The following is a 15,851-nucleotide window of genomic DNA, read 5'->3' on the forward strand; positions in this document are numbered from 1 at the left end:
TGGTGCTGGTTGTAGGAGCTGTGGTTGGGCCGGTTGTCTCCACAGTGGTGGTGCTGCTTATAGGCACTGCGGTTGAACTGGTTGTCTGCACCGTGGTTGCACTGGATGTGGCCTCATGGAAGGTGGTCCCTGTCTGGCTGGTGACACTCACACTTGAGGTGCTGGGAACTGTGACACGTGTGACAGGGCAGCCTTTCTGGGGCTCACAGCACAGCATGCGCACCTCGTAGTTGAGGCACATCCTGAACTTGCCCTTCTGGTCCCGGTTCCGACACACCAAGCCCACTTCTGGGCTGCACTGCACCACCTGGCCCAGCGTCTGGATGCCGACGTCTGGGTGGTTCTCGGCTCGGCACTCCACTGCCCTCGGTGCTCGGCAAACCCGGTACCCATAGGCACGGAGGTTCTCCAGCGTGTCAAAGTCACCGCTGTCTATGCCCCATCCCGGACGGCTGACATCCAGCCATGGCGACCACTGGCATTCCTCCCCACAGCGGGGCCGGGACGAGGGCGGGGCGGAGGCTGTGGGAGGGGTTGGTCCAGGGGATGTGCCCGGGGTGGTGGCCGGGGCCGAGCTCGGAGCATGTGCTGTCTTTTCGGACGGGCTGGGGTGTGTGCTGGGTGGAAGCGTCGAGCTCACGACTGAGGGCAGGAGAGAAAGGGCGAGCGTCAGGGGCCAGGGCTCCCCACACTCCTTGAGGACAGCCCCCCCGCCCCCTCTGTCAGTGCCAGCTGCCTGTCTGTCTCCACCCATGACGGGAACTTGGGAGACAGGGCAGTCGCCAAGCGTCCGGGATATGCCCAAACCTGGCAGGGGTAAAGCTCACTGCAGCTGAGTCAAGGGGTGAATTAAGCGCCCCGGAATCTAAAGCCAGAGCTACAGGGGCTCTTCACCCTCGGGGGAAGCTCTAATAAGGCCCTAAGTCACCCTTAGAAGAGGTTAGGACGCGGAGGTGCCTGGCCCTGGTGCGACGCAAGGCGATCGGAGAGCAGTGGATCCAGGCAGGGACTCCCCAGCCGGCTTCCCGTGGTCCTCTCCCCAGGAGCTAACCTTGGGTACCTTTGCTCACAGCCCCTGCCCCATGCTGGGTGCCGCAGCCCTGAGAGCATGACTGGGGACACGGGTCCTGCCAGCTTCGCGGTGGCTGCGGGCTGACCGGCACAGGGACATGCCCTCTGTCCCGTCCCGGCTCCTTCCTGCCGCTCGGGGCCAGGGGTGGGGGGACGGCACCACCCGGTCGGCACCCCGCCTGTCTGCCTTACTGATCGGTGTAGAGAAGGCGAAGGTGGTTTGGGGGGTGGGGGTGGTAGTGTTGCAGTCTTCGACCCTCCTCTCGATGGTGCCGTTAGCCCCACAGTGGGCGAAGATGCAGCCCCCCGTGCCGTCTGTCGTGTGGTAGATGACTTCCCTGGGACGGAAGCGCCTCCCGTCGTAGGTGCAGACACAGGCTGTGGGGAGGACAGCAGCCAGGCGGTTAGGGGGCCGGGGCGCAGGTGGGGACCCGAGACCCCGGGCGCAAGGAGGGCCGCCCACCACTCACCCTCAGAGTGGTAGGTGCACTGCACGCCGCTCTCGGTGCAAACGCTGGCGACAGAAGGGAGATGAGTCTGGGGGTGGAGACTCACCCAGGGGCAGGCAGGCAGGGGAAGCCCCACTGGGGTCCCTGGGGGCCACGCCTCAGCCCCAGAGGTCACGCCCTCTCAGGGAGCCCTTCCTATCAATGACCAGAGAAGGCAGCTTGAGCATGGCCACTGAGCCCCCTGAACCTTCTGAAGGCCACTCCCTCTCCAGGGTGTCTTCCCAGAGGTCCTTGGGCCGTGTCATGACTCAGCTTCCCCTCTGGCCCCTTTCTTCACCCCCAGACCCCCCACCCTCATCCTGCATAAAGGAAGCTCCCTGTTGGACCCCACAGAAAACCCAGGCTGGGGCACCCTCTGGCCCTGAAGGAGGGAGGCTCTGCTGGGGGGTGGCCAGGTGGGGCCTTTCCCCAGTAGCGGAGGCTGGGCGAATCCCCCACGTGCTCCAGGGTCCTCGCGGCTCCCGCCAAGCGCCTCACCAGTGGTGGCAGTTCTTTTCCGAGGGCACCACAGAGCCCGGCCGGTAGGACTTGCCCTGGACGCGGCAGGGCAGTGGTGGGGTCGGGGTTGGGCATGAAGCTACACATCGCATCTGGTCCTCATCGAAGATGGGGGCCTCTGATGGGCACTTGGGGTAGCAGCCTGGGGACCAGAGAGGCCTGAGTCCCAGCCACACCAACTGCCCAGTGCCTCAGCCCCGCCTCGACTCAGCCCCCAGCCCTGGACCCCACCACACCATGGGGAGCTTGAGGCTATGGCCACAAAAGCACCCCGAGGGGTCAGGAGCCGCCCAGCCTGGATCCCCAGGACAAACCTTGGCCCCAACCACCGTCTCCCCAGCACGGCCCCGCCCAGACCAGCAGGGCAGCAGCGCACCTTCCAGGCCACGGACGTCGTGCAGGTACTGGCCGCGGGGGTTCCGGCAGGTCCTCAGGTAGGGGGCCCCGCAGGGCTGGTAGTGCCACTCGCAGTGGCCCTTGGGGTTGTAGTAGTCGCAGAAGAGGGCTGCGGACAACGGGGGCGGACTCAGGGCCAGGCGCTCGGCCCAGGGGGCCCCAGGTGGAGTGCCGCCCTTGCAAGGACAGCCCCGGGGGCTCCCCCGTAGCCCGGTCCTTGACCAAGTCCTGCGAGCTGTTCTGAAGACGCGTCCCTCCTCTGTGCCTCCCGGACGCGGCTTCAGAGGACATGGGCCTGGGATGCCCAGGGGCAAGGGGGGGCAGTGGGGAGGGGGGCTGGCTGGCTTGTCAGGGACGCCCACCCACTGCGGCCAGGCTCCATGGAGGGGGGGTGCTCTGCTGATTCCCTTCAAGCCCTTCCTCCCCTCGCACATTCAATACCACTCTTGTCACTCTCTGTGTCTCCGCCCCACCCCGGCGGACACATCCGTGGGCACTCACGGCAGATGTCCGGGGTCCGCCAGGACACGCACACACCCGCTTCGTGGCAGGCCTGGGCGTAGGCGGCCACAGCCGTGCAGAAACACTCGCAGTCGCCCCCTGAGTCGCAGGCGCATGCGTCGCTCACGCAGGCCTCGTAGTACCTGGCCGATTCCACCTACGGGAGAGAGGGGCTTCAGATGCCAAGGGACCCGCCATCCCTGTGGGCTCCAGGGAATCAGTGCAGCTGGTGTCGGCCTGGGCCGGTTTCCCCTGGAGCTCGTTGTCCCACGAGGCCAGCCAGACGGGTCCTCATGGCCACAGCTGGCCCTAGAGGGCGGCAAAGAGCCACTGCTCCCATTTCTGTCCCTTCTTCCCCAGGTGCCTGGAGGAGCGCCCCGCGTACGTGGGCGTGGCAGGCGCTGAAGGTGGCGCTGTTGATGATGCTGCACTGCTTCTGGGCCCAGGACTTGCGGTACGGGTTGGCGGTGCAGGGGTCCTTGGGGGCCTGGGCGTCCGGGCAGGACGGGGAGAATTTCCAGCTGTTGCCGAACTCCAGCACGTCGCCCACCACGGACTGGCTCCGCGTGGTGAAGTCGTTGAGGGCGTTGTCGTCAAAGTTCCCGCACAGCCCGCAGACCCTCCCCTGTGGACGGACAGACGTAGAGACGGCGCAGGCTCAGGGCAAGCGCAGGAGGGGCCCTGCGACCTCACTCGCTCCCCCCCACCCCGGGGCCCTCAGGAAGAGCCCCACTGGGCTCTGAAGTCTCCAGGAGGGGAGGGCACAGGAGAAGCAGCCTAGTGGCTACGGAGCGTCCCCCAAAGACAGGCTCAGGTCCTGACCCGGGACCCACGAGTTGGCCCAAAGCAGAAGGAGGGTCTCTGCGGATGCAATCCAGTTAGGATGAGGGCATCCTGGACTGGGGTGGCTGATCCAGTGGCCGGCGTCCTTACAGGACGAGGGACACACACAGAGTGAAGACAGTAAAGGGACGTCGTATGCAGAGGTTGGGCTGACGGGGCGCCTGGGGCCACGGAAGCTGGAGGAGGCGGGAAGGATTCTCCCCTTGAGCCTCTGGAGGGAACGTGGCGCTGGGGCACCTGGTTGGACTTAGTGTCCAGACTGCGAGAGAAGGGCCACCAGTTAGGGATCGTTTCTTCCAGCAGCTGCAGGACCCGGGCACGGCTGAGGGTCTCCTACTGTCACCTCCTCTCTGTCTCTCTGCCTCTCGGTTTCTGTCTGTCTGTCTCTCTGTCTCTCTATATCTCTCTGTGTCTCTCTGTCTGTCTCTCTGTCTCTCTATAACTCTCTGTGTCTCTCTGTTTTTCTATCATCTCCTCTGTCTCTCCCCCACCCGCACCCCCGTCTCCGGCCGGCCCTTGGTCTGGGGTGAGGGCGTCGCCCTTCCTGGGCAGGGCCTCACCTTGAACTCGGGGCTGAGTGTGAGGAAGATGCTGGTCCCCTTGTCCCACAGCAACACCAGGCTGACATCCATGTCTACCACCAGGTAGTTGCCCATCTGGCGAATGGAGAAGGGCGGCAGCTGCCCCTGTTCCTTCTCGATCACCTCCATGTTCCCGTCACTCAGCTTCAGCTCGTAGCTCTGCATGGAGCAGGACCAGCGAGTGTCTGGGTGAGGACCCTGGCTACCTGTCGAATGGGTCCATGGCCCTGCGGCCCCTGTCCCAGCTCGGCCATGGGAGCGCGGCCTTCCTGGGGGCTCCCCACCAAGGCCCCCACCCACTGCTCACCCCCAGGAAGATCTTGATGGCCTTGGAGCAGGTGGCCCCCGTGGTGCCACAGGGGACGTTCTCGGTGATGACATGGAAGCCGTCCTGGGCGCTGCCGTCCCCCCCACAGTGGTCCTAAGGAGGCCGGGATGGGACTGAGCGTGCACCGCGGGGCAGTACAGCAGGGTGCGGGGCGGCGGGAGGGCTCGGCAGCCACACACCTGAAGCAGCGTGTACTCGCAGTCCCCGCTGAAGCTGTAGCGCTGCCCATCGAAGGTGCGGTAGTGGCCGTCGCCGTACACCGCGCAGGTGGCCGGGCAGGGCTGGTCTGTGCACTGCCACATCCTGCTCTTACAGGTGCTGGGCAGGGGCAGCAGGCATCAGGCCCAAACCTCCCTCCTGGAGGCCCAGCTGCCTGCCTGGGCGGGGGCAGGACTTGCCGGCCGGGCTGTACCTCCCGCTGCAGGGAGCCCTCCCCAGGTGGGGTCCGAGCCCCTCCCCGTACCAGGTGTTGCAGCCCACCCGGATGACCTGGCCCGGCTCGTAGCTGGCTTCGTCGTGCACACAAGGGCAGTCGGACACGGGGATGCAGCCGCCGTTGCCAGTGGCCACCAGCCCGTGGGGACACACACAGCCAGGCACACACTGGGAGCTGTACTATGGGGGGGGAGCAGACACAGCTTAGTGGACCCCCAGGGCCTGCAGCGGGGCCACAGGGATACAGGACCAGCAGCCTGCGGGGAGGGGTCCCCTGGGGCCAGTGAGTGGGCTTCTCCACAGGTGCCCATGGGGGCCGAGCAGGTGTGGGGTTGTTGGAGGGGGGTCACTGGGGACACTTACACAGTCCATGTCCAGGGTGTGGCAGCTCTTCTGACAGCCAGCCCCAGCGGCCCCAGGCGTGGTATTGTGGCAGTCGAAGTAGACCATGGGTGGGGTACAGACTGGCGAGGGAGGGGCCATTCAGGGGACCCTGACGCCGCCTACCAGGCTCACTTGAGGGACGTGTCTCCCGACGGCAGAATTTAGCCGCCCCGGGGTGAGCGTGTGAGTGCGTGGGCAGGGTGCCCACACTGCTGAGCCCAGAGACGCTGATTGACACCCAGCAGCCTCGCTGACTTGTGGGCATTTAACCCCGAGCTTAGGTAACTTTATGCAGAGATAACCGAGGGCCCCCTCCCCCACTCCGGGCTCACCTGGAGCTGGGGCATGGCCTCCAATGCAGGTCAGTGTGCCCTGGGTGCAGGTGCTGCAAGGAGAGAGTGGTCAGAGAGCCCCCCAGCCTCGCCCACGCCACCCACTCAGCAGGGGCTCTTACCAGACGACCCCCTGCTCGTGCGTCGACTCCCCATTGGGGACCACGGAGCCCCCATGGTAGCAGGGGCAGCTGGTGGCCGGCACACACTGGTCCGTATCATCCAGGAAGGTGCCGTCAGGGCAGGTGCAGCCGTCCACGGGGACGAAGCTGATGCTGCAGGTGACGTCCGCGTCACTCCGGGCCCGGCAGGTAGGCTGGCAGGTGCTGATGTTGTAGAGGTAGGTCAGCGACTGGGGGCAGGTGGTCATGGCCTTTGCTGCACGATGCCAGGAGGGGGTAGCACTCAGGACAGGGCCGGCCCCCCGGCTTCCCTGTTCCCGCCAAGCCCTTCGTCCTTGATGGGGTCCCGGGGCACTGGCCTGGGCGCTCCTTGGCCTCTGAGCCTGGTTGGGGGATGGGAGCCATGGGACATCCACCCTGGGACACTCACTGCACATGCCGTCCCGCCAGCCGCCAAGCAGCACGCCCCGGGCGGCGCAGGCCCGCACGTAGGAGGACAGGGCCGCGCACATGCAGTCCTCACTCTTCTCACAGTTGCACGTGTCAAACATGCAGTTCTGTGGGGGCATCAGGATGTCAGGGACACCAGGCCACACACGGTGAGCTTCCCCCATGCTGCTGCCGGAGCCCCTGCCTCCCCAGGACCCCTCCCCGAGCCTCACGGGGGTCCCACTAACGTGCACAGAGCATCTTGCCATCACGCCCCTGGGCTGGCGGGCGGGGGTGCTGGAAGGACCACAGCCCCTCATCTGTGTGACCCAGCGGTCCATCCCTGTGTCAGCCTTAGACACCAGTTTCTCATTTGCACCCTGGGGCCAGCAGGCTACTCACTCCCTGGGTGTAGCCCCTGTGCCTAGCATGGAGCTGGAGGAGAGGACTGACTCAGAACCACAGCAGTGGGTGAGTGAGTGAGTGAGTGGATGAGTGAGTGGATGAATGAGTGAATGAATGAATGAGTGAGTGGATGAGTGAGTGGATGAATGAGTGAGTGACGAATGAATGAGTGAATGATGAATGAATGAGTGAATGAGTGAGTGGATGAATGAGTGAGTGATGAATGAGTGAATGATGAATGATGAATGAATGAGTGAGTGGATGAGTGAGTGTATGAATGAGTGATGAATGAATGAGTGAGTGAATGAATGAGTGAGTGAGTGAATGAGTGAATGAGTGAGTGAATGGGGGTGGGAGAAACTGGAGACTGAGAGACCTGCTGGGCCCAGACGCTGCTGCCATGGCCCCTGGGACCCTGAGGGTGGCCGAGTGGTCCAAGGGCAGAGGCAGGTGGGTGGCATTACCGAGTAGTAGGCACTGGGGCTCACAGCAGCGTGACACTGGGTGAAGGGGCCGCGGGGGTCTGTCAGCCGCGAGCACCAGTGCTGAGCGTATTTCTCTGTGGACAGAGGAGGGGGGCGGTCAGCGAGGCTGGACGGCCACGTCAGGCGGGAGCTACATGGAGATGAGCAGCTTTCCTTTTAGCCGGAATCCCTCATGCTCCGTGTGAAGAAGTGCCAGGTGTCAGCAGACCTAGGCTGCTTCCCGAGCGCCCCGCGAGCCCGGTCCCCCAGGAGAGCAGGCAAGGAGGGTGGGCCTCCACTCCCCCCAGCACCCTGATCCTCTCCTCCCGGGGCTCACCGGCCAGAACAACGCATGTTGAGTCCGCCTGTTTACCAACCACCTGACGCCCCCTTCAGGCCGGGCCCCCAAGGAGCGCATGCTCAGACCTCTGGCCCAGGGGCCCCGGCACCAGGTTGGCCCGCGGGGCTGCTGGACACACACACCGTTCTCCACGCTGAGGGAGCAGGGGTCCTCCAAGCTGTTCTTGACGTTGGGGCAGGCGGCCTGGGTCTTCCAGGTGTTGGCGAAGGCGGCGGCCGTGCCCTCCACCACGCCGCTGATGGTCCGGAAGTCGTCGGCCTGGTTCTGGTTGAAGTTCCCGCACAGGCCTGGGGGCGGGGGTGGCGTGAGGCCCCTGTGTGCTGGGCTGCGGAGGGTGGGCTCGGGTGCTGGGTGGTGACCCTCTTACCGCAGGTCTGCCCCTGGAGCTGGGGCGCCAGCCTCACGAACACCTGCATGACGGGCACCAGCTGGATGTCCAGCTGCAGGCCCAGCTGGGTCTGGGCGATGATGAAGAAGGTGGAGGGTCTGAAGAGCGTGACGTTGGCTGCAGACACAGGGGACCAGGTCTCAGTGGGCGCGAGGGGCGGGGCTGTCAGGGGGTGGGGCTGTCAGGGGGCGGGGGTGTCAGGGGGCGGGGCAGGGAGGCGCCCTCACCTGCCGAGAGGGGCAGCTGGGTGTAGATCTGGTTCACAAACACCGCCCCGCTGGCCTTTACCACAAAGACCTGGAGAAGCACATGACAGGGCTCCCGATGGCCTCCCCAGGGCAGAGGAGGGCTGATGACCTGGCCCCCCATCCCCCAGGCTCAGCCTGCTCCGCTAAGCTTTCCGCGAGGACCGGACCGCTTTTTGGCGACGTGAAAACCAAAGAGATTTACTAAAGTAAAAAAGTCGACTTCAGCAGAGAAGCTTCCTGGCCTCGTGGGGGAGGTGTGGAGGCCCCTTGCCAGCCCCTGAGCTGTTCCCTTTGGGGACCGTCCCTCAAAAGACCCACAAGAGGTGGAAGCAGGGAGGCAGTGGGCGGGTCCTCGGGCCATGCCTCGGCCACCTGCTGCCCATGTGGGGTCAAGGGCTCGGGCAGAGGTCGCTTGCCGTGAAGGACACCCCAACCCCAGGGTCTGCACGCACCATGTGCCCCCCGCCCAGGGTCAGCGTCAGGCTCTTCAGGCAGGTCTCGCTGTCGGTCAGTCCACACCTGCGCAGCTCGGCCAGCACGGTGAAGGCGCTGCTGTCACAGGGCTGGAAACACAGGTACTCACGCAAAGCGCAGCGCCCCCAGCCCGCCTCATCCTCTCCCCTCCCCACCATCCGTCCGCCCGCCCAGAGCTCGGGTGGTTTCCTGGAGGACTCGGCGTCGGGGATCCCAAGGTGGCCCCAAATGCGGCACCCACATGCAGCCCAGGCTGGGGAAGGACACGTGGACCCACGACCTGAAAGCCGCTCTGTCCAGGGAGGACCCTGGGGCCATGTACCTTGGCCAGCACGTAGCTGCAGTCCCCGTGTACCGTGTACTGCCTCTCGTCGAACGTGGAGAAGTGGGCACCGCCCAGCACCGAGCAGGTGCCCGGGCACTGCACCTCCTGGCATCTCCACCGGCCCCCAGCGCAGGTGCTGAGAGCAGGGAGTGCCCACGTGGGTGCTGGCCCCCGGGAGCAGCCCGCCCCCCCAAGACGGCAGGTAGACTTGCCCAGGCCTGCCTGCATCACCACATAGACTGGAGCCCATCAGCGCCTGCCCAGAGAGCCACTGGCCTCCACCCGGGGACCCGCGTGGGAGAGGACAAGCCCCCAGAGGGGCCGGCCCGGGCGCATCTAGGGGGACCAGAAGGCAGGGGCCGTCCCTGGGCATCTCCGGGGAAGGGGAGGGCAGGGGCCCAGGGTCCTACCAGTTGGTGCAGTCTGTGGAGTAGCCGGTCCCTGGAGTGTAGGTGGCCCCATTGTACACACAGGAGCACTGGGGCACCGGGATGCAGCCAGTGTGGCCGACGTCATCCAGCACCGTCCCTGCAGAGGCAGGCAGGCCACGTGGCAGGTGCCGGACTGTGCCTGCCATGTGGGTGTGTGGAGGGGACAGGCCCTCTGCCCACAGTGGCCCTGCCCTGGAGGGTTCCTCAGACCCAGGGGTCCAGGGACACCTCGGGCCACGTCAGAGGGGCCTTCCTTCCTGAGCACCTACAATGCATCTGTGTGATTCTGGGGGGCCAGAGGGGGTGGGACTCCGGCTCACCCTCAGGGCAGAAGCAGCCGGCGACGCAGTGGTCCTCGCAGAGCTGGGAGTGCTCCAGGTTGGAGCAGGTGTCCACACAGGGTGACCCGCACTCGCGGTACTGCATGTTGAGGGGGCACGTCTGGGCTGCAGGGAGGAGATGGGGCACGTGTCACGCCCTGCCCCTGCTTCCGGCCCGAGAAGGGATGGCATGGCAGGGCCGGGGTCACACAGGGCACTCACGGCAGAGCTGGGGGCCCCGCCAGTCCAGGGGCAGCCCCCCGGCATGGGTGCACTGGCGGGAGTACTCAGCAAGGGTGTGACAGAGGCAGCTGGTGAGGTTGGCCTGGCCACAGTGGCAGAGATCTTGCCGGCAGGCCTCCACGTAGCTGCTGGCGTCCACGAGGGCGGCGCAGTCCAAGAACGGCTCGCTGCTCAGCATCTCCTCGCAGATGCCCTGGGGCAAAGCCGGGGCACTCAGTCCAGGCTCTGGAACATCCCCTGGCTCACAGCCCCCTCCCCGGCTTGTCCCCGGGGCCGTGGGAGGCGGACGCCACCCCCGTTCACTCTGGGACTTACAAAACCGGTCAAGCAGTTCACGGGGGGCTCAGGGGCAGGGTCCTGACACTGCTCCGTGGGGCCGTCCATCTTCTGCAGATTCCCAAACTCGGTGGCGGTCAGCTTGATGTCTGACAGAGCACAACACCGGGCTCTTTGCAGGCTCCCAGCGGCCCTCGCTCGCGGCGACCGGGCTACGCCGGCCTTCCCCTTCCACACCGCCAGTTTAAGCGGCGGCTACACAGCACTTTCGGGGAGTCTGGAGATGAAATGAGGAACTCCCAGGCATTCGGGGCTGCAGGGCAGCGGGTTGAGGTCCGTTAACTGACGCTCCGCTGGCCCAGGGCTGGAGAGTGACCTGGGCCCCTGCCGGCCACTGCTGGGCACGCAGGCAGGCTTCCCCTAAGGGAGTCCCTTACGTATGGGCTCTGCATGGGGCTTCCTGGGCCTGACAGTGGGGGCCCTGGGATCGGGGCTGCAGCGGGTGTGGGTCACATAAAAGGCCACTGCCTGGCAAAGTCTCAAGGACCAAGAAGCAGAGACAAGGTCTGGATGGAGGCAGGTCTTCGATTTCAGAGGAGGGTGTGTGACGGGCACTGAGAACGGGAGGGCTCAGCGGGGGCTGCCCCACCGAGAGCGTGTGCTGGGTGGGATGGGGTGGGGGCAAGTGCACGTGAGCGCGCGCCGTGCGTCTGTGTGTGCTGGGGCGTGCCCGAGTCTGTGCACATGCTCGTGGTGTAGGTGCGCGTGCATGCTGGACCTTGAGCGTGTGGGTCTGCATGCACGTGTGGGTGCGTGCACATGTGTTAAGACCGAGACCTCTGACTTGGCACCCTGGAAGGCAGGCTTCCAGGGAGCACAGAGCTGGAGCAGGCGGCAGGGAGGGGAGCTCGCGCCCCGGGGCTTACTGTGGGAGAAGAACTCGTTGAAGACGGGGACGCCATTGAAGTCTCCGCAGAGCCCGCAGGTCTGGTTGGCGTACTTGGGGTCCAGCTCCAGCTGCAATGAGAGGACACATCAGACTCCAGCCGTGCCAGGGACAGCCCCGGACCAGAAGGACAGACGAGGTTCCCCAGGCTGGAGCAGCTGGGCCTTCTCACAGAGGACCCTCCCCATTTGCTCCACGCGGCTGGGACCCGGAGCAGGGGCTCTGTCCTGGAGGAAGCTACCCCCACATTCAGGGTCTCCATCAGGGGTGTGGACCCTGGGGCCCCGTTAGCATCTGGGCCCCATCCTTGCTGCCGGGGCCGGAGATGTCTGGCTTTCCCACCCTCCTTCGCCCAGAGCCCCTTCCTCCCTCCCTGGAGAGGCTGTCAGGCTGGAGGCATGTGCCTGGTCCCCCGATCCCGGCCCCCCGCCTCACCAGGAGGCTGTCATCCTGGTTCCACATGAAGACCAGGCCCAGCCTGGCCGCCACCTTCACGCCGCTGCTGCGTTGCTCAATGAGGACTCCGGAGCGGCTGAAGGGCAGCTGAATTCTGCGGAGAGAGGGCCCAGCTGAGGCGCCATAGGGCACGAGGGGACGGGCAACATAGGTCTGGACTTCAGGCAGGGAGGGTCCCTTCAGTCACACGTATGACAGGGTCAACATGCCCACAAGAGCTTGGAGCTCTGGCATCAGAAGAACAAGGAAGGGGCCGCTTCCAGGGGCAGAGGGAGAGCCTGAGCCCCTGGGTGGGGCAGGGGGCCGAGCATGGGGGCCTGGGGGGCACCGCTCCGGGACCCACTCTTGGGACAACTGCACTTCCCTCCCCCGACGGCCCAGAAGCATGCTCGCCGTCCAGGGCCCAGACTCACGGGAGGCTGTTGACCAGGACGGAGCCCTTGGTCAGCTCGACGACCATGCCGTCAAGCTTCATGGTGACCCTGCTGGGCGCGGTGGCGTTGGGGCCGGGGCCGCGGCGGAGCTGGAGGTTGAAGTCCTCGTAGGCGGCACCGCAGTGCGCGGAGAAGACGTAGTTGCACAGCCCGGGGAAGCGGAAGACGTCGCCGTCGAAGGTCTTGTAGTGGAAGTCACCCCACGTGCTGCACACCCGCCCGCGGTGCGCCGCGTTCAGGGCTGTGGGCCAAACAGAGCAGGGCCTTTCCGAGGGCGCCGAGTCTGGGACACCCGGACGTCCCGAAACCTGGGCCCTTATCCACCTGGGAAGCTGCGGTCCCCCGGCCCGCCCCCCAGGTGTGACGAGGCAGAGCTCGGCCAACACGGCCCCCCGCCTGGCCTCTCGGGGTCTCACCTCGCACCAGGGGGGTGCTCCTCAGAGGCGGGTGGATGGTCACCCCGCGGAGGGAGTTGCCTGTGGAAACAGGGCGGGTGACGCACAGCCCTCACCCCCACCGCCCAGGCACAGCTCAGCCCCCACGAGAGGCTGTGGCGGCTCCGCGACTGCTCGGGTCTGCCAGACTCTAGATCCGGCTCCGGGTTCTGCCGTGTATATGGCCTCCCGGCCGGTGTGAACACCAAGGCCAGCGGGGACCACTGTGGGCTGAGAGCAGAGCACCCAGGGGCCCCAGCTCTCACACCCCGTGGCCCAGAATGCTGTTTGCACTGGGGCTTCCTTGCTCCCGGAATCTCAAAAATGCCTGAATCAATACCTGGAGACTGTCATGCAGAGTGAAGTAAGTCAGAAACAGAAAAACAAATATCGTATGTTAACACATATTCATGGAATCTAGAAAAAGGTACAGATGAACCAGTTTGCAAGGCAGAAATAGAGACACAGACGTGGAGAACAAACGTATGGACACCAAGCGGGGAAAGGGGGGTGGGATGAATTGGGAGATCGGGATGGACATATATACACTACTATGTATAAACTAGGTAATAACTGAGAAGCTGCTGGAGAGCACAGGGAACTCTACTTCGCTTTGCTGTACAGTAGAAACTAACACAACATTGTAAAACTATACCCCGATTAAAACAACGAACGAACGCATCAGCAGCTACGGGCAATCCCCTGGGTGCTGACGTCAGGCACAGGTGCGCCTCCCTGGGAGCCCCTTTTGGGGACATGCAAACTGAGGTGGCTGGGTCTGTCCCCGAGCCTCCCCTTGCTCTGGGGCGTCTGGCCGCACTGTGGGCTGACCCTCACCTGCCCTGCCACCGCTGGAGTATCAGGTGTTAACTCCAGGGAGAAAGGGACATTCTGTGAGCTCCCAGGCAGCCTGTCACCCTGTCTCAGCCACGCCGGATGGGGATGGCAAGCAGCCTGCAGGGCCCAAGGCAGGTGACCCATGGCCCTTCAAGGGCTCTTTGACTGCTGGGGCGGGGGGGGGGGGGGGGGCCCGGCCGGGGGGGGGGGCCACTCACCGCCAGGCCCCTGGAGGGCAGGAGGGAGGTCCGGGTACGCATAGCCGAGCTCTGCAGTGCTGTCCTGGGCCTGGCCTTTGGGAAGAGGAGAGGGCGCTGGGCCTGAGCCGGCCAAAGGACAGGCACATCCCCTCAGAGGATGCACAGAGGGAGGGGCGGAAAGTCCAGATGGTGGGATTCTCTGTGCGGACGGGGGCACTGGGAGGATCTCTTCCAGGCTGCCGAGCCTTGGAGGTCACCCGGGCCCACGGCTGGGCCACCACTCCCATGACCTCCCCTTCAGGTGGCCCCATGAGCATGTGGGGGTGTCCCCGGCCCCATGAGCATGCGGGGTGACCCCGGCTGTCTCTCCAGGGGCCATTCCTTTGTTCACTGTTCATTCATGCCCACCGAGTGTCCACCAGGGCCCAGCCACTGGTCCCCTGCTCGGGACGTAGGGGGACAGGCAGGCAGCCCCCGTCCAGGAGCATCTGCCGAGGGAGCAGACAGTAAAGCCGCGGGTCTGCGGCAGCTGGCCCAGAGCAACCGGAGCTCTGCAGGAAAATTCAGAGCCTGTTGGGGATCTGGGACCAAGAGCGGAGACAGAGCTGCACCCAAAATGGGGTGCTCGGGCCACTGCACAGGTCGGGGCCCAGCACCGTGGAGGTCAGGTAGGCAGGGCCCAGGGACGGGCAGTGTTGGTGCAGAATGTCACCAGACACAGGCTTGCCATGATCCCGCACAGAGCTGGCATGGCAGGGGGGTGCCCAGCCCCCCGCCCAGAAGGGGAGGCCAGCCCTCCTCTGGATGGGGGCTGACCCAGGGAGCACTGCCTCACTCACTGGTGTGCTGGCCCCATTTCTCAGATCACCTGGGACAACCTGGACTCATCCTTGCCATGTGTCCAGGGAACATCCAGTGGGGCAGCCTTGCCCTGAGTACTCAAGGGAGAGCTTCCCAGTTCTGAGACTGTCTGGCGGCAGCGGGAGACTGGGCACCGGGATGTGTGGGCCGCCTGGGGCAGTGGGGACCTTGGGTAACACGGCATGTTCCCCAAGCTGCCATTCCAGGAGCCTGGGAGCCCCCCCTCACCCATCCAGGGCCCTGCTATCCCCTGGGAAGCAGAGGAGGGAGGTGCAGGCCCATATGGGAAGGGGCCTCCAAGGACCGTGGGGCCTGTGAGCTGCCCTCATCACACCCTCCACCTCGGACTGAGCCCACCACAGAGAAACAGACAGGGAAAGCGAGCTGCTGGACCGGGGATTCACGGTGCGGGGTTGGGGGGGGGAGGTGGTGTCCCAGGCAGGTGGGCAGCTCTGCCAGGCTGGGCCAGGAGTTCAAGAGTCTGCTCAGACCAGGCTTGGCAGGGGGCAGAGGGCAGAGAGCAGCAGAGACGCACGTGTGGATGAGATCCTGCAGCCAGGGGCTCATAGATGCTGGGCTGCTCCCAGCCCTAACCCCCACGTGGACCCCACAGCCCCCAAGAACCCCTCCCCAGCCCCACAAGCTGGAAGAGCAGCTCACGAATGCACTCAGCTTGACCAGAGCCCAGGACAAGGCCTCAGAGCTGCCTGCTGGATTTGGGGATTTGGGGGGGGCACAGGGGCCATGGTCAGGGCCAGCCTGGGAAAGCCAGCACGAACCTTACCTGTGTGCTGGGCACAGGCCAGAGTGAGGCCCAGGGCCCAGAGCAGGGCCAGCTTCCTCCGGCTGACACCCATGGTGTGTGGGGGGAGAAGTCCCCAGGGCGGCCTCTTAGGAGGGCTCTGCGTCTGCAGGAGCCTTTTGTAGTCCCAGAGCTGGCTCCAGCCCCACGGGCCTCACGTGGGAGGGTGGGGCAGGGCCTGTGGTTCCCCTCACCCAGATAAACAGTGGGCACTGGCTACGGGCTGGCCGGCAGCTGAAGACAGGCAGGGATGGGTGTGTCTGCCAGGTGGGACGTGGTCCCTGAGGGTCCCCCAGTCCTGGCCTCAGGCATCCTCCACCACGCCCCTGCCCCTGGACCTTCCCCGGGCACTCTCCCTTGCCGCCGGACCCCTGAGTTCCTGGCATCTGGAGTGGCCACTGGCATCTTCCCTGCTGCCGGGGCTGCTGTGGCCAGCCCCACCCTCACTGGAGAAGGGCTCAGGGCACGGCACCCCCAGTGACAGGACCCCGCCCCACAGTGCAGCCCCCAGACCAGC

The 15,851-nt window shown here is 65.3% G+C and overlaps 1 protein-coding gene across 1 annotated transcript in view; it reads right to left on the reverse strand.

Moving 5' to 3' along the window:
• The window catches only part of LOC113611235 (mucin-5B-like), a 71,427-nt gene extending 56,038 nt beyond the window's left edge, over positions 1-15,389 (reverse strand). Inside the window, exons 1-15 of the mRNA XM_027089896.1 lie at positions 15,317-15,389; positions 13,690-13,764; positions 12,617-12,676; positions 12,180-12,441; positions 11,746-11,860; positions 11,291-11,381; positions 10,404-10,513; positions 10,068-10,281; positions 9,846-9,971; positions 9,505-9,622; positions 9,092-9,230; positions 8,748-8,858; positions 8,275-8,344; positions 8,027-8,164; positions 7,782-7,946 (exon numbers count right to left, since the gene is read on the reverse strand). Of these exons, the coding sequence (XP_026945697.1) occupies positions 7,782-7,946; positions 8,027-8,164; positions 8,275-8,344; positions 8,748-8,858; positions 9,092-9,230; positions 9,505-9,622; positions 9,846-9,971; positions 10,068-10,281; positions 10,404-10,513; positions 11,291-11,381; positions 11,746-11,860; positions 12,180-12,441; positions 12,617-12,676; positions 13,690-13,764; positions 15,317-15,389 (1,867 nt within the window). The remainder of the gene's footprint in view (positions 1-7,781; positions 7,947-8,026; positions 8,165-8,274; positions 8,345-8,747; positions 8,859-9,091; positions 9,231-9,504; positions 9,623-9,845; positions 9,972-10,067; positions 10,282-10,403; positions 10,514-11,290; positions 11,382-11,745; positions 11,861-12,179; positions 12,442-12,616; positions 12,677-13,689; positions 13,765-15,316) is intronic.
• Between the last annotated feature and the right edge of the window lie 462 nt (positions 15,390-15,851).

The sequence above is a fragment of the Aethalodelphis obliquidens genome, unplaced genomic scaffold, assembly GCF_003676395.1.
Source record: "Aethalodelphis obliquidens isolate GAN/ISIS:26980383/991018 unplaced genomic scaffold, ASM367639v1 scaffold69, whole genome shotgun sequence".
Taxonomy (NCBI): domain Eukaryota; kingdom Metazoa; phylum Chordata; class Mammalia; order Artiodactyla; family Delphinidae; genus Aethalodelphis; species Aethalodelphis obliquidens.